This window comes from Ruditapes philippinarum, unplaced genomic scaffold (genome assembly GCF_026571515.1).
Source record: "Ruditapes philippinarum isolate M1 unplaced genomic scaffold, ASM2657151v2 ctg485_1_1_1_1, whole genome shotgun sequence".
NCBI lineage: Eukaryota > Metazoa > Mollusca > Bivalvia > Venerida > Veneridae > Ruditapes > Ruditapes philippinarum.
Window position 1 is genome coordinate 315369 of NW_026855545.1, and position 20169 is coordinate 335537.

The 20169-nt window shown below is 34.8% G+C and overlaps 1 protein-coding gene across 1 annotated transcript in view; it reads right to left on the reverse strand.

Annotated features, from left to right (window-relative positions):
* LOC132743677 (JNK-interacting protein 1-like) overlaps positions 1 to 20169 on the reverse strand; it is a 60910-nt gene that overhangs the window by 28863 nt on the left and 11878 nt on the right. Inside the window, exons 2-4 of the mRNA XM_060732230.1 lie at positions 7940 to 8264; positions 2199 to 2328; positions 118 to 498 (exon numbers count right to left, since the gene is read on the reverse strand). Coding sequence (XP_060588213.1) covers positions 118 to 498; positions 2199 to 2328; positions 7940 to 8264 — 836 coding nt within the window. The remainder of the gene's footprint in view (positions 1 to 117; positions 499 to 2198; positions 2329 to 7939; positions 8265 to 20169) is intronic.

The following is a 20169-nucleotide window of genomic DNA, read 5'->3' on the forward strand; positions in this document are numbered from 1 at the left end:
CAATGATATGAACTATGGGTTCAAAAATACTTGAACAATTCTCTAGATATTAAATTCTTTAAGTTGCATTTTCTTTCCATTACTATAAAATTTATAGATGATTTATAATATACACACCTCCATCACCCTCATTGTTCCCTTCACCACTGGAAGATGTGTTCATGTGACGTTCTTTTGCACAAGACATATCATTTGATTTTTCATTTTCCTTTTGTTCTTCAGATCGTTCTGTAGAGTCTTCTTTTAGATACATATTGTCCGAGTTTAGGAAAGCTCGGGTATTTTTTGACACAGAGTTAAATTTTACAGTTTTCAGTTCTTCTAAGAATTTACCACTGTATTTAGGATAAACTTTTGGAATTTGTTTTCCAGAACTTGGAATAAACACATCATCTTCACTTTCAATGGCTTGATCATTTATGACGAGGGCTTCTTGCAGTTCATCAGCGAGACATTTTTCATTGTTTATACTTTTAGGTTTCAGTGGTAAAGCAGGAGCTGTAAACATACAAAGAATTTTGAAATACGTGAAGAAGATCATTGTTTCAAATATTGTTATCAATATGAAGCTATGAGGCATTACAATTTAGCAGGGCGTTCCTGAATATAGAATAAAAATGTTCTGTGGAATCCTAAGCTGGAAGAGCAATCTAGCGGGAAATTCGTAAATATAGTGTTAACAAGAACCACCACCGGGCGAGAGCAACGCTCGACTTGTTTACCTTTATCTAAAACAAGTAACAACAACACAAACAAACAAATAAACGGTTTAAACAAATCTTAAAAAAAGAAAATTAAGGAAAAAAAGTGTTTTCCTTTTTTAAATTTTAATTTTTATTCAGGAACGCGATTGATTAGTAAAGTTTTATCTTAAAAATGTTCTGTTACAATGTGAAGTCAATCTGTTCAATAATAGCAGCAAAGCTATAGTCAGTAACAGCAAAAAAAATGGATATTTCAATAATTTGATCTTCGAGGCTTAATTGCCAAGCCAGCAGACCATTTCAGCTGAGCTTTTTTTTGCATTATTCTTAGGAATTACCCGCAACATTGCTCTTCCAGCTCAGCATTCCAGCAGAACACTTACTGCACTATTTTAAAGAATACCCCGCAAGACTGCTCTGTCAACTCGTCATTTCAGCAGAGCATTTTTACTCTATATGCCCCGCTAGATTGTTCATCCAGCTGAGCATTGCATTTAAGCAGAGCATTTTTAATATATTTTGGAATAATCTATACCAGTTGAGCAGTCTAGCAAAGCACTTTTACTCTTTATTTCAGAATGCTCTGCTACATTACTCTGCCAGCTGAGCTTTTCTATACTATTTTTAGAAATGACCAGCTTACTAAAGAACACTTACTACACTTAATTAAAGTATATGTCGTTAGATTGCTCTGTCAACTCGTCATTTCAGCAGAGTAATTTGTTACTGTATTTCAGAAAGCCCTTTTAGCTAAGCATGTCAGCAGAGCATTTTTACTCCTTTTTAGGAATGCCCCACTAGATTGCTCTTCTAGCTAAGCATTCCAGCAGAGCCTTTTACTCTATATATTGGAATGCCCTGCTAGATTGCTAAGCCAACAACTAAGCAATACAGCACTTCATTGATTTCCCTTTATAAATTGTAATGCCTTTTTACTTGGCTCAATGTTCATTAAATTGTAATGCCTTTTAACTTGGCTCAATGTTCACTGCTAATCTCTCATATACGAGACAATCTTTAATACACACCACTTAAACAAGTGAATATTATGTTAGGGGACATTGTAACACATCTATACTGACACACTCTCTAAAGCTTTAATTTGTGGCGACATGGCCGAGTGGTTAACGCGTCGGACTAATAATCTAATGATTGCTAGCCGCATGGGTTCAAACCCCGTCAGGGGCAAGTCGTTGTTTCCTTGAGCACGAAACTTTACACTCAGTGCTCAGTACTGGTTGGTTCCATAAACGGATTTGAAAGAGTGTCTATAAGCTTATTGCTTCCCACACAATCGAACTAAGATAAATTCTGTATAAAACAAAACTTTAACAGTCATTCGCAAGACTATTAAAAACAATGTTACAGTTATTGAAATGTGTATGGTATATTGTCCATATAATAATTTAGCCCCATTCCTTTATTCCTGCAGAAAATGACCATAGAGCATTTATTATGTATTATATGTACTTTTAAAGTGTTCTAAATATTTACCTTTCTTTGGTATATCAGGCAGTTTACGGGGTCTCCTTGCGGCTTTCGCACTTGGTGTTGTTGTTTTTAAGGAAGGATAACAAGGTCGTGCATTTTCTTTGTCACTCGATTCATTCTCACCATCAGACAGCTTTTAATTAGAAACAAATCTCAATGAAGCGTGTGTTTCGAATTAAAACCAAAGTACTGTCTTGTCTGTTTTCTGATAAATGTTTTTGAAATGATTGTTTTTACAACAAAACAATAAACAAACTCTTCAAGATACTTAATTATAAAACAAATAAGGTACTTTCCAAATCGTTCATGAAATTAATTTCAAAATATGATGTGTGTAGGGATTATCAGTACATCACATCTATCTTTGTGAAATAGACTGTTAATGATTTGATACATATATCGTCATTATTCATTATTAAGTATAATCGTACAAAAAACATTTTCTTTTGGAAACTTCTGTACAAAGATTATTTGAAATATCTTCTTCATCTCCCTCAACAAGAATTTCACTGATGGCGATGGATGCTCCCCGAACCTTTTCATTTGTCAATGTATTCGATTCATATTAGTCAATGCCAGTTATCTAAATCTTATTTTTAACCCAATTACCCCTTATTCCACCCAAAGTCATATGACAACCCAAGGTATCCATCTACCATATATGAAAGACATCAGTCAATAAAAAAACAGGATGAATAAGAGCACATGTAACAACCTATTTTTATCAGCTTTTTCTTCACCCAAAGTTAAAGGACCAACAAAGATATTTACCCGCTAAGAAAGTCATCTATAAATGACAATAATGTATAAGCAAAATTATAAACAAGAGGGTCATGATGGCCCTATATCGCTCACCTTATGGAAGAGATCTTAAAAGTATTTTTCTTTTTAAAAACAAGGTTTATAACATTTTTTAATGTCATTTAAAGGTGAGTGTCAAATGTAAAGTATTTTTGGCCAACAGCAACAGGAATGCAAACAAGTGTATAGAAATACCTCTTTTTTCTTTAAAGTACAGGTTGCTAAAAAATACACTCCCTGTAGAGTGTTTACATCATGAAAATTTAAACAATGAAGACGAAGTACAAATTTGGATAATACTTCAATAAAAATGGGTCAAAGATAAAAATGGCCAGGTCGCATTTGTTGAAAAGCGATAGACCTGAACTTGGGACCATGTGTTAATGCAGTCACAATACCAAATATCAAGAGGCTATGACATGTAGTTGCTGAGAAAACAGTTTCGGAAATTTCATTTCATTTTTACAAATAATGCCGAAAATTTAACGAAGTCAGCAAACGGGAAGTGGATGAGCGACATACCTGAAATCCCATGGTATGTGACTACATGTTAATGCTGTATACCAAATATCAATAGGCTGTGATAAGTAGTTGCTGAGAAAATTGTTACGAAAAATTCCTACCATTGACCATTATTATGAATTTAACTAAGTAAGTAATCATGAAGTGGATGAGCGACAGACCTGAAATAGAATGCCATGGTATCACCGTGTTAATGCTGCATACTAAATATCATGAGGCTCTAATAAGTAGTTGCTGAGAAAACTGTTACGAAAACTGGTCCAACCATCGCCTGCCTGCCCGGAATCAAGTCTCAATACATGATGGTAAACAGTATTTTTTCATATATGTAATTTCTTTCGAGTCGTAACAGATATCCCATTAGTGTTTAAATATTAAAATATTGTTTGATAGAGTGTTTACTCAGGGAGTATCATGTTGGGGGCAGGATCTGACCCCCAAGCATCATATTTAAACACCCCTTTCTACAAAAACTTCTTTCTGCTTACATGAGTGGCTCTATACACAGGTTTAATTGTAAAATTAAATCTTGTCAAATGTATATAAAAAAAACAGCAGGAATCTCAGTTAGGTCAGAATTTCACGTGGCAGACTGTTTGGCCAAAATTTTCATGAGTCAAATCAGTTTTTTCTTGTGTTATTTTTCTACATGAATCATTTTCATGTTTCAAAAATTACTGTTTCGGAAGTCATTTTGAGTAGATTTTCAAGTTTAAATTGATAAAATTGTGAGGTTAGGTAATTCTTAAATTACGTAAGCTTCTTGCTTAGCTAACAAAATGATAAAGATAATTAAGTATTACTAGCACCATGGGTAATTACCATAAATTATTGTTCCATTTTCACTTGTAAACATTTATTGAGGTCAATATCACATGTGTGCATGTATAATTTTAGAAATCATAACACGGGAGGTGATATTTACATAAATACTGAATGTCATGCCTTAATACTTAACAAATAGTTAACAAAATACCTGTTTTAACGAAGCACATCGATAATTGTATTCATCTTCACTTCTTTGTTATGAAATACGAGTTTATGTTACACAATTTCTCAATTTCTTGTGCATGGCGGCCATTTTGTCATACTTTCGGTTTAGTTCTATTTATAATCTCAACTCGAGGTCAGATTGATACAAATGTTTTCTGAGGCAAAGTTGTTGAATGGACTAATTGATATGCATTATTTATTGATTTGAATTGTATGTTTGTTCTAAGAATGAAATATAATGACATATATTTATTTTATATTGTAAACTCGAACCACCTAATTTGCATACAAAAATATTTTGGTACTCAAAGCTAATACTAGCGTTCGTTTCCCAAAACATCACTCTGTCCTTACTGTAGAATAGATGTACAAATTTTTGTCTTATCGAAATATTTCATAAATTTCAATAAAAGTTTCATTCATTGAAAAAATTCATCTTGAAAATATGATTTTCCCCGCAAACCGGAAAGATGTTAAAAATAATATCCGTACTGTAAATTAAACTTTATCTTAATCAGCTTATTTTTGTGAAAAAATACAACATTTTTTGTTCCCTTTAGTTTCTTTGTGAAATATTTTACACAATAAAATGTGCAAGTCATTGTCAAGAACCGAAATACGTTACATTGTATTTCGGAAATGACAGTCTCCTTACTGATGGTGTTACGAAATTAATTGAAGAATCCATTATTGAATAGGGAAATCAACTTCACTGTAGCTCTCAAATTTGTGCTATTCTGATTGACCCTGTTTTAATTAACATTCACATTCAACAACCTATTCATCTTTTTAATGCTTTAACAGAAAAATCTTCATAACAATGTCTGTTGAGACAAAAAAATACAAGATACACTATCTCAATTTATCCCTACAAAGAAAGTCTATATAACCTTGCAATAAAAAACCCTTTAACCACCAAAACAGAGACCAATTTTCATCTCTATACCATAATTTGAATATTCTTTGAAGAAACCAACAAGCTAATGCCTTGTGAGAAATATCTAAGCTCTAGCCCTTTCCATTTTGAAGTAAAAGAACTTTTAAGTGTTTTCTTTTAGTTGCCATAACAAGTTTAGTATGGAGTAGAATTCTTTGAACAATCTTGATAGAGCTTCATACAAAGAGTATACCTGCCAAGTTTCATTAACATTGGCCTTGTGGTATCATAGAAGGAGTCGTTTGAATAAAATGTGGACGGACGCCGGACTACGGGCGCAAATGATGGGCCATCCTAATAGCTTACCTGCACTATGTGCAAGGTGAGCTAAAAAACAAGTTTATGCATCGTTGACCTTAAACTTAGTGTATGACGCCCTATTACTTCACTTACTAAAAGTATCCACCTATTTGATATAAATAAACAAAAGCTGTATTAACACTAGAACTGGGATGCCCCCACTGACAACATATAGATGGTATATAGTGAAAAAAATTAACAGAGGGCCATCATTCTGTTAAATTTGGTCGCAGCAAAAATTCCTTCCTTTACTTCCATCTACACATTAAGGTTGTTCATCCCTGGAAGTTTGAGCAAAATCTACCATCCAGTTTAAGAGGAGTTGCGTTCACAAAATTTCTACATAGTATATAGTGAAAAAATCAACAAAGGGCCATAATTCTGTTAAATTTGGTCGCAGCAAATATTCCTTCCCTTACTTCCATCTACACATTAAGGATGTTCATCCCTGGAAGTTTAAGCAAAATCTGCCATCCGGTTTAAGAGGAGTTGCGTTCACAAAATTTCTACAGAGTATATAGTGAAAAAATCAACACAGGGCCATAATTCTGTTAAATTTGGTCGCAGCGAAAATTCCTTCCTTTACTACCATCTACACATTAAGGTTGTTCATCCCTGGAAGTTTAAGCAAAATCTGCCATCCGGTTTAAGATGAGTTGCGTTCACAAGATTTCGGGACGTACGGACGTACGGACGTTCTTACAGGAGAGTAATTATGTAGCTACTCTATTGTTCTCTCTATTGTTCTTTTTAGCCACACAAAAGAAAATAGCCACATAAAAGCATTACGGAATGAATGACATCAAAGAGAAAGAACAGTCCCTCTAGCCACATAATTACTCTCCTGTGAGTGCGGACAGACGTACGGACGGACGGACAAGTGCAACGCTATATGCTCCCCACTTTGTGGGGGCATAAAAAGTGTAAAAAGCTGTTTTTACGTGATATTCATCTTGACCCAAGTGACCATAGTTAAAAGACCACAAGGTATGTTACAATAAAATATGAAAGACATCTGTCAATGAGTTAAAGCTATAAATCCTAAAAGAAAGTAAATCTAAGAAAGTTCGGTATTAAACATTCAGCTCGACATTCGATTTATCAATGTTGAGATGTAATGGGAAGCTGAATAGACATTCAACACAACATTCAGCTCGATATTCATATTTTTGTCTCTGTTTCAATGTCGAGCTGGGATGTGAAGCTGGTTCGACATTCAGCATAGCATACAGCTTGATAATCGTGTTATTTTCTCTCTTTTTGAATGTCAGACTGGGATGTGCAGCTGGCTAAACATTCAGCAAACATTTAGCTCAACATTCTTTTTTGTCTCTCATTTGAATGTGGAGCTGGGATGTGAAGATAGCTCGACATTTAGCACAAAATTCAGCTCGACATTCGGGATTTTTTGCTGTTTTTTAACAAATATTGAGCTAAATGTTTAATGTCTTTCTCTCTGTCATCTTCATAGGTTTAATGAAAGTTTACTATTGTAAAGTGATTTTTCAAAAAAAAACAAGCAAGGTAGCATCTGATCTTGGACAACACACTTAATAATATACAGGGGAGAACTAGTTATTAAGATTTATTATTCCTTAAAACTGCACTTCCTCTGACCAATCTCTATAAATGTAAAGTGTCAATGACTTTAGTAAAAATATTTAAGTACATTGTATCATAAAAGGAGAAAATTAAAAGATTAAGCAATGTAGAAGTATGGTCTTGGCATCGTTATGAGACGATGTGGCTACCTCCAACGTCAATGTCACTCTTGAGAATAAAATGTCAACAAGTCATCATTTCGTGTCCGCCTCATAACTTTTAAACTAATATATTTTTAAAAAATAATTTTGGACAATATATTATCATTATGAGATAATGTTCCGAGCACTACAATCACGTCACGTCGCTATCCGAATGTCACACTGTCAGGTAAAATATAAAAAAGTCCTTACTTTGCCTTACCTTTCCGCTTAATAATCTTTTAACTACTAAAAGTTTTTAAAATCACTTGGAACAAATGATCACCATTATGAAATGATGCGCAGAGCTCAAAAACCGGATAGCTTCTTCCAAGGTTAAAGTCATAATTAAAAGTCGGTCAAGGGTTCAACAGTGCTTCAGCAGGGGATATAGCCGTTCTTTAGACTGCCTTGTTAATATGAAAAAGCTACTAAAGCCAGATACAAACCTGTATGAAATTGTTGTTTATCAGATTGATATTTTGACATGGACTATCAAGAACTTTGTTTAAATGTTGTTCATTTATATGATTGTTTATCCTCTCTAAATGGTTCTGTTGCCATTCAAACTTGGCGTATGTATCCTTGATTGTTTCGGTCTTATCACAAAATCTTTCACATGTGGTCTGTGTCACCTGACTAATACTGTTGTTATTGTTAATCGCAGACCGAGCCAAACAACTGATCAGGAAGCGTTCTTTTTGTATTTCTATGGACTCGTCATCATCTTCATCCATAGAATCTCCAGACTCAGGGCTTAAATCGTGAACCAACCTGTGACACATAAAAACATTTCATATATGGTCTCTTTTCCAAAGAATGCATGGACTGATATGTATTTTTTAACAAATACTTCTATACATAACTTACATTAAAACACAATATATACAGAACATAAATATTGAAACGTGTTGGGCACGTTGCATAGAAGGTTGTCTATCTCTAAAGGTAGCGATGGATATTGTACTTCCAAAACACACCCACAACAATAAACTATTCAAGTACAAATTCGGAGCACTTCTTTGTAAGGACCCCCTCCCACTACAAATCGCCTCGACGATTATTCATAATCATCCCGGTCTTATTACAGATCAAAAATAGTTCTACACCAGTACATGTATACAAAACAGAAGTGTATTTTTTCATAATAAATAACAAATGAATATATTTGACATACAAAGAAAAGTCTATTTGGATTAATGGTAGTTGGCAAGTGGTTCTGAATGTCAATTTGAATACGAACCATAGTGAGACAGGAAACCAGAATAACTTTTTCCCGCGTGCTTTGGTAAATAATAATGCAGGTAACCTGCTGGTACTAATTGCTGGCGTGCTCCAAATATAATAGGACAGGGAACCAAAATTAACACCTATGCAGAGGAGGTAAACCTATTATCCATGCTTTTGCTGTACTTCTGGCAATAAACCATACCCCGAAGATACTTGCGTTACAGTAATGTTCACTTTGCGAGCAGACCCTTCGCGCTCGCTATTACCCCTCACTTTTGTAATGTTAGTGTTAAGCCTCTTATTTTCCGAAGTTCGCCACGAAGGGGCATCACAAGAGTATGACAGCCAGAAAATTTAGTTGTTTGAAACCTATTGTCCTTTACGCGTCCTAAATATCTTTAAAGAGTAATCATAGGTTTTCAGCGTCAAAATAGAACAGCAGACGGTTCAAGCATGCAACAAAGGATTATTTAACGAATTTAATCAATATACATTAATTATTTCATGTGTGTTTGTGAAACAGTCAAAACTGTTGCTCCGAGATATACGTGATGACGTTTGGAACTGTTGCCAGAGGCCGAAGGCAACAGTTCCAAATGTCATCCCTAATATCGAGGAACAACAGTTTACTGTTCCACAAACAGCCATGAAATAATTGTTTTCTTACCTTATACTTTGCAATCAAACTTTATTTATAGATATTGCAACAACATACAAATAACATTTTTAAAACTGAATCCTACAGACTTTTGATTTTCTAACAAGAGGCATATGGGCCATAAAGTTCACTTGAGTATTCTACAGCATATAATATATATGTTTTTTGCGTAAATAGCTTTAAATTATTGATTATTGATTAAAACATCACACATCACATAAATATTTTAATTTCAATACAATGTGTTAAATATAAAATTATATATTAAATTATATTGTGCAACTTTTATCCTCTTCTATCCTCTTTCGGGGGCTAAACCCTAAAAACAAAGGGTTCGTGCATTCCTTAGTGTTTAGAACTCCCTACTTGTTATCACTTAAAGTGATTAATGCCCCCTCCAGCAACCTTGACTTTTTGGAAATTTAAGTGGTCTGAAACAAAATTTGAACTTGACCTATAATTCATGAAGTATCAACTGTGTAAACTAATTCTTAACTAATGTTAGCTTTCAGAAACCATTTTTCTATATTTAGTAACAGTGAGCCTTGATTCCCGGGGGTACAAAAGCAACCGAGCTGAGGATATTCATATAAGCTCGCTAAATACCAAGTTTAATTACAATATCACATGCCTTACTGTAGTTATAGTCCGGAAAACTATTTTTATATTTTAAGTAACGATGAAATAACACGGGTCTTCATATGAGCTTACTATATACAGAGTTTAATTACAATATCTCATTTCTCACTCGAGTTTTCTATTTCTATTTTAGTAACGGTGACATTGACCTTGACACAAGGAAGTCCGAATGCAATACCAAGCCAGGTCTTTATATAATCTTGCTTTATACCAAGTACAATTACAATATCTCATTCCTAAATCCAGTTATTGTCCAGAAATCATTTTTTTTTATTTTTAATAACAGTGACCTTGAACTGTATCAGGGGCTCCAAATGCAATACCAAACCAGGTCTTCATTTTTGACACAATTGTCATCAAACTTACTCAGGATGCTTGTCTAAATATTTACTCGGAAGTGTATGAACATGGGTCATCTCTGATGAAAAACTAGGTCACAGGAGCTAAAAATAAACAAGATGGCCCATATTTGGGCGGAGTGACCTAGTTTTTGACTCCATGTGACCCATATTCTTACTTGACCTACAAATCATCAAAACAATCTTTGAGACCAATTTCAAGGTTATGTGGATCAAAACAGTAGCCACTAGAATGTTAGATTGGTTTTTCCATATTTGGGCAGTGTGACCTAGTTTTAGACCCCAGGTGACCCATATTCAAACTTTACCTCTAAATTATCAAAACAAACCTGCAGACCAATTTCCATGATATTTGGATAACAACAGTAGCCAATGGAGAGTTAACAAATATTTTTATTTTATTTTTAGCTCCTGTTGCCCATCCGAGCAATTACCTAGATACGCATCCTGACCAAGTTTAATGACAACTGAGTCAAAAATATGACCACTAGAGTGTTAACAATGTTTTCAATATTTGGGCGGTGTGACCTAGTTTTTGACCCCAGGTGACCCAATTTTTAAACTTAACCTAGATGTCATCAAAACAAACTTTCAGACCAGTTTCCACCATATTTGGTTCAAAACATATATAATATGGTCTATGAATATAATTTTGTCTTTTTATATAAGTAATATAAACAATTATTTTAACATTTTTTACATCTTTTAAATGTCAACATAACACCATTCCCATCTGAATTCTGTCGACCTTTTTTAAAGTTTCACACAATTCATTATATTTTATTTCCGTGTATGTTATATGTTACTCTTTTGCTATAAAATGTTACATATCATGCTTATCATTAATTTATAATTTTATTTAGATGTTTTCAGTAAACAAAAAAAAGGAAAAAGAAACAAATACACCCCCTCCAAAAAAAAGTAAATAAATTTATATATATACACGTGTATATATATAAAAAGAGGAAAAAAGAGAGAAAAAAGAAGAAGAAAAAAACTACTGACAAAACTAAAATTATTTATCCATATTCAAATTCGTCGGCTAATTCGCCGGCATTTAACCAGAAGGCGATAGTCGACAATGCGATGCCGACAATACGATACTTCGATGGCAGTGCGATAATGCGATGACGACAGTACGATATATGACGACAGTATTATACTTCGATGGTGACAGCACGAAAGTATTTTTTATCGCTTTATCGTATTGTCGCCATCCGTTATCGCATTGTTGCCATCGCATTATCGTACTGGCGTCATCTCATTATCGCCATCGCACTATCGCATTGTCGTCCTCGCAATTCATATTGTCGTCATCGCACTGTCGCATTGTCGCCCTCTGGATTGCAAAGTATAACCACGATGGCCCTAACAGTATTCAGTAGGGAAGCAATAAGAGCGGCAAGTGTTTATATAGTAAAAACTACACTCAATAAAAAAAAACTTTACATGGGCTTAAAATGGGCATATTTCAATTTCTTATTGGTGTATCAAATAAGTCTGATTACATTTTATTTTTTTTTTGAGATTTTACTTCAAATTACTCACATTTTTGTCGATCAAACAAAAAGAAACAATTTATACCCGAACAAATTCTGACCTAGGGGCCAAAGTAAAAATTCCAAGAATGAAAGGCGATAAACGAGACTCTTTACGAGAGTTTGAGATTCTTAATCTTTGAATTAAAACCAATATTGTTTATCAGAACAATACATCAACGTGTGTGGCCCCCAGAACTGGTAATACACGCTCGATGTCTCCTCCTTATAGAGTGAACGTTACGCCTGATTAGCACGTTAGACAGGGTCTCCCATTCCACCTGCAGCGCCCTTGAAAGGTCGTTAACGTTGTCTATCAGTGATTTGTCCTCACTCTTCGCCCAAGTTTATCCCAGATATATCCAATGGGATTCAATTTCGGGTAGTCAGCGGGCCAAGGCAAGACGTTAACGTGGTTGCAATCTAGAAAATTGTCTGTTTAACGAACAGTGTGTGGCCTTACATTGGCGTGCTGGACAGTTAATCCAGGACCATGAGCCTGCATGAATGATAAGAGTGTTTGCCAGAATATGCACATAACCTTCCGCAGTAAGGTTGCAACACAACCACAAGCTCTGTCTTTCGGTCCCCCATAATTCCTTCCCATACCATCACGCTTCCCCTACCAAACCTATCTCTTTTCCAGATGCAACATTGTGCGAAACGTTCATTTCTGCGAGGATGCCAGCCCGCATAGCTCAATCGGTTAGAGCGCGATACTTGTAATCTCGACATTGTGGGTTCGATTCCCGGGCTGGCCAACTAAAATTACTAATCAGTCTTTCGGATGAGACTTTAAATCGAGGTCCCGTGTATGGGTGCTTAAACACTTGGCACGCTAAAGAACCAGGAGAAGCTTCTGGAATTGGGGCATCTTTCTGTATCTGTAATTGCACTATCCTCCAAAAATCTAAAATGACTAATACTCATCTGGAGGACTCGCCCATATGGGCAACCGGTGGCGAGTATAAATAAACGCAAATACACACACATCTGCGAGGATAGATTCGCACCCTGCCCTTTGCATGACTTACTCTAAAGCGAGATTCGTCGATAATAATAACCGACCCCACTGGTTTCGTGTCCAGCGCAAGTGACGCTGTGCCCAGATCAACCTGGCCACCCTATGACATTGTCTCAGTATCTGACCAGTATATGGTCTGCGGGCACGAATTGGAATGTGGGATTGCATAAATCGATTTCGGATAGTTGGTCACTGACACTTAGCTGCCGAGCAGAAGCCATGTAGCTGCAGCATGCAAAAACCGGTTGCGAAGGTGATTCAGCCTAATGACGTGATCTTTAAGGGACATCATACGAGGGACAATCATGAACGAATCCAGTATTACCGATTTAGAAAATGTTTGCCTAGAGCAGCCAAACGCCCATAAAACTAGTACCCGCTTGCAGCATCCCAATAGCCGGATTACATTTTCAGAGAGCCGTGGCATGGCGGCTAAAAGTCTTAAGATTTAACAATAATGCTTTTTCGAAGTTGTGACATCAGATTATTTGAAAAAATGAAAATCGGTGTTTAAGTCGCCCATGCATGATACAACTGCACGAGATTATCGGGTTTGTGTAGTTTATAAAATGAGGCAGAATTGCTTATCACGCATGATGAGTACACACTGAAATTAAGGTTTACATACAAGGGGGTGAAACCCCATATATATCTCAAAAATGAGCATCGGTAAAAAGTATATGTGAATTTCCGCTGCCCCAGATGTGAAGCATAACACCAGATGTGACTGTGAAATTAGGCCAATCGCATGGTAAGTTTGCAACTTTTAAACAGTTATATAAAATTCAATCCTTTTTTCAGAAAATTGAAATGTGATTCTACCCTCCTGACTCTCCTCTAATATTACCCATTTTGGTTTTGGATTTTTATGCAGTCTTCATCGAGATATTCTTTCCGTCGTGGGTTCTGGTGTCCAAAACATGCAATGTGTATGAAGAAAATGTCACTAAACGGACTCAAAAAAAACCCCAGAGATTTAACGAAATCTCACTACAGACCGATGCTTAACATTCAGACAAATCCTGATTTAAATATTTATTGAGATTTGGCTACAAACGAAGGAATCGCTGCTCAAAAATGCATTTGAGCTCCATATGTGCTGAAGAGATCCATAAGTGATATAGAAAACCATCTATAAAACTACGGATCACTTCCATATAAGCATTCAATGGTCAATGTAAAGTTCAAACGTTTTATAAGTGTGTTTGATCACCACAATGACAGGGCTTACTAGCTTATGCTAGCATTGGAAATACTAAAAGGCCCGAGTACATGAAAATGTTGACGCAGAGCGGATAGAACTCGTATAATAAACAATTCACAATAAAGGATATGGAACTTTGACAAGTCAAACTGAATTTATTGAACTTTGTAAAGCTATATATATATATATATATATATATATATATATATATATATATATATATATATATATATATATATATATATATATATATATATATATATATATATATATATATATATATGCCGTCTGCCGCGTTATTCTTTATATTAACTCCATATGGTCTATAGGTTCTTTAATTTATTTTTTCACAAATATATATAAGTAAAATCTCTAACTTGCCGTATATAAGCAAAAACGCTAATTTGCCGTAGCTTTCGGCCTTGCGGCCTTCTTCAGCATTTATTTTACATACAAATATATAAAAACAAAACAATGGAAGTGACGTAACGTCAATGAACGACACCCGCCGTGGCGTTGTTTGCCGTCTGCCGCGTTATTCTTTGATATTAACTCCATATGGTCTATAGGTTCTTAATTTATTTTTTCACAAATTTTCTATTGTTTTTCTGTATTGGTCATTCCCGTATGGCTTTTCCAACCCCATGATAGAAAAATCATTAATTGTGTGGTCGTTCGTGTAAAAATGCGCCGCTAACAGATCGTTGTACTTGGTTCGTATTCTTGATAAATTTAGAAGGTGTCTTTTGTACAACGTATCCCCTGTTTCTCCAACACAAATATAACGTTCGCAACGCTTACAACAAACTGCATACACCACATTCGTAGATTTGCACGTGATCTGATTTCGAACCTTATACGAGGCCCCGTTCACACCAATGAATGTGTCTGCTTCAATAACGTATGGACAAATCGCACACTTTTTGGATCTGCAAGGAGCACAGGAATTCGGCTGTTGAAAAAATAGTTTAATGTGTTTCTTTTGAACAAGAATATCCTGTAGGTTATTATCTCTTCTAAATGCCGCAATTGGAGGATTCGGGAATATTTCCTTCATTCTATCTGAGGTGTGTAAAACAGGTAGGTGTTTTTGTACTAGTTGTCCTACATTCGGGAGCGCTCGGGAAAATGTCAGCACCAAGGGGATTCTTTCAGTGTTTTCTTTATTTGCATTATACTGTAATAAGTCACTTCTTTTCTTACTATCTACTTTATTATCCCCCGCCGAAAGGCGGCGGGGGATATAGAAATAGTCTCCGTCCGTCCGTCCGTCCGACCTTCCGTCCTTCCGTCCGTCCTTCCGTCCGACATTTTTGTCCGGAGAATATCTCTAAAAGTATTTGAGTTATCAACTTGAAACTTCATAGGTGGATAGACCTCATTAAGGAGGAGTGCAGTGCACAAGAATGATAACTCTACCCTGCATAATTTTTGAGTTATTGCCCTTTGTTATTTTTCAAAATTGATTTTTGTCCAGAGCATAACTCCAAAAGCCTATGAGAGAGATATCAACATGAAACTTCATAGGTGCATATATCTCACTCACCTTACTTTTTCACCTGAGTGGAGCAAAACTCAAAAAGTTTTTGAGATATCAACATGAAATGTCATAGTTGGATAGATCTTATTGAGGAGGAATGTTGTGCGCAAGAATGATAACTCTTCCCTATACAATTTTTGAGTTATTGCCCTTTGTTCTTTTTCATGCTATTTTGTCCAGAGCTTATCTCAAAAAGTATTTGAGGTATCAACTTCAAACTTCATAGGTGGATGGATCTCATTGAGGAGGAGTGCATTGCACAAGAATGATAACTCTACCCTGCATTATTTTTGAGTTATTGCCCTTTGTTATTTTTCAAAATTGATTTTTGTCCAGAGCATAACTCAAAAAGCCTTTGGGATATCAAAATGAAACTTCATAGGTGCATAGATCTCACTCAGGAGGTGTGCAGTGCATAAGAATGATAACTCTACCTTTCATAATTTTTGAGTTATTGCCCTTTGTTATTTTTCATACTTAATTTTTCAATTCAATTTTTTTCTCAAAAAGTATTTGAGATATCAACTTGAAACTTCATAGGTGGATAGATTTTACTGAGGAGGGATGCAGCACACAAGAATGATAACCTACCCTGCATTATTTTTCAGTTATTGCCCTTTGTTATTTTCACCCATCAATATTCACATAGGTTTCAAATCTGTAATCCTTGTAGCCATGAGTTTTTATTATCAAAAGACCTCTTAAAATGGAATTATTCTGCTCTACTACATATACATTCTTCCAATGAGCAAACACATTTGGCGGGGAATGGCCATGTTGACATGGCTCTTGTTTAATTCTGTTTAAATATGTCGATCTTCGTAGCCTCGTTTCTGTAACTGAGTTTTAATGTTCTCCCTATGTTGTTTGTAAGTCGATTCATTAGTACATATTCGTTTAGCACGGAAGGCAAGTCCATATGGTATTGATTTTTTAGTAGATTCCGGATGAGACGATTCTTTATGCAAGTACAGGTGTTTATCTGTTGGTTTAGTGTAAAGGTATGTTATTAAAATGCCATTCTGAATCTTCGTCATTACGTCGAGAAATTCAAGTTTTTCAGTAGAATATCTTAATTCTAATTTTATTCTGGGATGAAGGTTATTCCCAAGCTCGTGGAATGTTTTTAAAGACTCGATACCGTGAGTCCAAAGGCCCCAAACGTCATCCACATACCGGAAATACTCAAACTGAAGTTTATCTCAGCTGTGATTTCCATGATCCAAGATATGTAGATGCGTAATTCATCCCTAGTCGTGAACTAATCGCTGTTCCTTCTGTCTGTGTGAATTTTCTTCCATCAAATGAAATAGTGTTATTTTCATGGATAATATATATATATCGAAGATTTTTCTTTACAGAATATGGGCCGAGAACATTGTCTGTATGCCGCCCAGGCTATGATGTTTCTACATGATAGTCGAGTTCGATATATTATAACTGCTTTATCGCATGATAAACAGAAATGAGAATTTTAATAAACATAAAATTTCAATTTATATTTGGCTTCCCTTTATAAATTCAATTTCCCACTCGGAACCTCGGTTACTTTTTAATAACCGATATTGTAAACCCAACATCATATGAGCCAGTCAGAAGTATGTTGGGTGTTCCTGATTGGTTGGATGACCAAAGACACAGAAAAAACATTGCTGTAAATAATTGGGACGCACCAGTTATACGCTTACCGCCCTCATCAGCATTTTTAATGACATGTCAAAAGATAGATTTTTAAATTTATATCAATAAGTCGATTATTAAAGATTATTGTTATTTTCTCGGGACTTGAAATGGATAATATTGCAAATAATGCTTCTCATGAAAAGATTCATAGAGGCAATGCCTCTTAGCGCAAAATGACATTTAGGAAAAAGGATTAAAAGGTTTATAAATAATTACGTCCATGCACCAGATAAAACTTTATCTAAACCCATTACCACATAACCTATCCCCAATCTGAATATATCCGTTTTTTGTTGTGTTTTTATGCCCCCGAAGGGTTGCATGTGAAAATCAAACCGTCCGTCCGTCCGTCTGTCTGTCAGTCAGTCCGTCCCGCTTTAAACATATAGACAATTGTGGTCGTGTCCGCTCTGAAACTGCAGTATGCATGAAAGGATTTTATTTTTCTTTCACATATGAAATAACCATAGATATATGGTGTATCGCGAACAAGACTCGGGTTTCTGCCAATGTCACTGTGGAGGTTCAAACTGTCATTTTTGATGTTATATAAATATAGATGGTGGTGGTTATGTCTGGTCTGAAATTTCAGTATGCATGAAAGGATTTTAATTTTTTTTCTTTCATATATGAAATAACCATAGATGTATGGTGTGTCGCAAACAAGACCTGAGCTTCTTTGACTAAGGTTAAGGTCACTCTGGGGGTTCAAACTTTGTCATTTTAAATTTTAATGTTATATAAATACAGAAGGTGGTGGTAATGTCCGCTCTGAAACTTGGGTTTTCATGAAAGGATTTTAATTTTTCTTTCACATATATGAATTTACCATAGGTGGGGTTCAAACTTTGCCAATTTTGAAGTTAATATACATATAGACAGAGATGGTCGTGTCTGCTTTGAAACTAATATGCATGAAAGGATAATATTTTTTATTTCACATATGAAATTATCATAAATGTATGGTGTGTTGTCTTAAGACCCGTTTTCCTGCGCCACTGCTGGGGTTTAAACTTTTTCAATATTTATGTTATATACATATAAATGGTGGTTGTTGTGTCCGCTCTGTACATGTAACTTTCATATACATGGAAGTTTCAATTTTTATTTAAGAATATAAAGTCACTATAGATGGACAATGTGTTGTGAACAAGACCCAGGTTTCTTTGTCTAAATTAAAGGTCACTGGTTGGGTTAGAACGTTGTCAATTTTTACCACCACACTTAACATGCAATATGTGGTTCATCCATGTAGGTCATCTAGGGACTAGCTATTTATCAGATAGGAAAGAATTTGCTGTGATGTACAAAGCAATCGTTTGAAATTAGTCGGTTATACAAATTGACGATCACAATTCATGCCAAAGACCACCTTCGTGACAAAACACATCTGCATACGTTTTTTCATTTAGCAGCCCAGATGTCATAGATTCGAGCTACGACATCAGCTTGAGATGGAGATTTTGAAATTTGTCCTGTAGTAAAAGGGAGGACAACTCTTTGTCCATCTCTTGTAAGGGAAGGGGGAATCCTGTAATGTGTGTATTTGGTCGCACGGTCACTTTCCTTACTTGTCCTTTGTGTATGTAAATGTTCGAAAATCTCTTATATATTGACAACGTTACAGTTTTGTTACGGAACTGGTGCAAAATCGTAATGTTCTTAAAAACCTGTTGAAATCGTAATAAAGAGCTATAAAAACATATTTAGGACTTTGTTACTTCTGTTAAGTAGTTTTAAAAGTCTAAGTTAAGGACTTTTTCAATGTTTAAAAACTATTAAGGACTTTGCATGTCCATATAAGAAGTTTTAAACACTTATTAGGAGAAATATAAAATATTTATTTTTTCTTGGTTTAAAAACACTTTTTGAAGGCTCAAAGTTCAAATTTTTAATTTATTAATTAATATTAATTTCCCCAAAAAAAAAAACCCTTTTTTTTTCCTAATTTTTAGTAAAAAATTTCCCTTTTAAGTTTATTGAAATATTTTTGATCTTTTTAGTTAGGGAAAAATTTAAAGTGCTAATTTTACTTTTTTTAATTTTTCAAAGATAAAAATTTTCCTTTAAAAAGGGCTTTTAAAAATCCTTTAAAAAAGTTATAAAAAAAGGGAATGAGGGGTTTTAAAAAACCTTATTTCGATTTTTAACAGTTTTTTTTAGGGAAAATTAAGATTTTGCACCCCGAAGGGTTTCCCCCACCTACCCCACCTTTTTCAAAACGTTTTTTTTTTTAGGGTTTTTTGACCATGCGACCCCCCCTACCCTTTCATCAAAAAACAATTTTTTAAAAGGGAAAGTGACCCGGGGACCACATACAACGGGATCCCCAGGGTTTCCCCCCCCTTTTTTAAGGGGGAGATGCCTGCCTTTTGTTAAAGGGCCCAAATTTTTAAAATTAAAGGGTATTTCCTTCTTGTTTTTTTAATAAAGGGGCTAATTCCCAACAGATATGTCTGAAATTTGGGTTTTTAATTTCGGGCAAAAAGTTATGCCAAAAACCCAAACGGGGGGATCAGTTTTTAAATCCTTTTCGGTCGCTTTGGGAAAATTTTAGGGGAAAATTTATAATTTTTTTCTTTTCGGTGTAAACAAAGTTTTTTTATTTTTTTAATATTTTCATTTGGGTTATGTATAAAACATTCAGGAAAAAATACATTATTAAAATGATTTATAGATAGTGCCCCTATTTTGTTAATATTTAGTTTTATACATAAATTTTTTGAATTAAATTAAAGGGAATTTTTTAAAAAAATGAAATTTAAACCCTAATTTAAAATTGTAGTTTTTTTTAATTTAAAGGG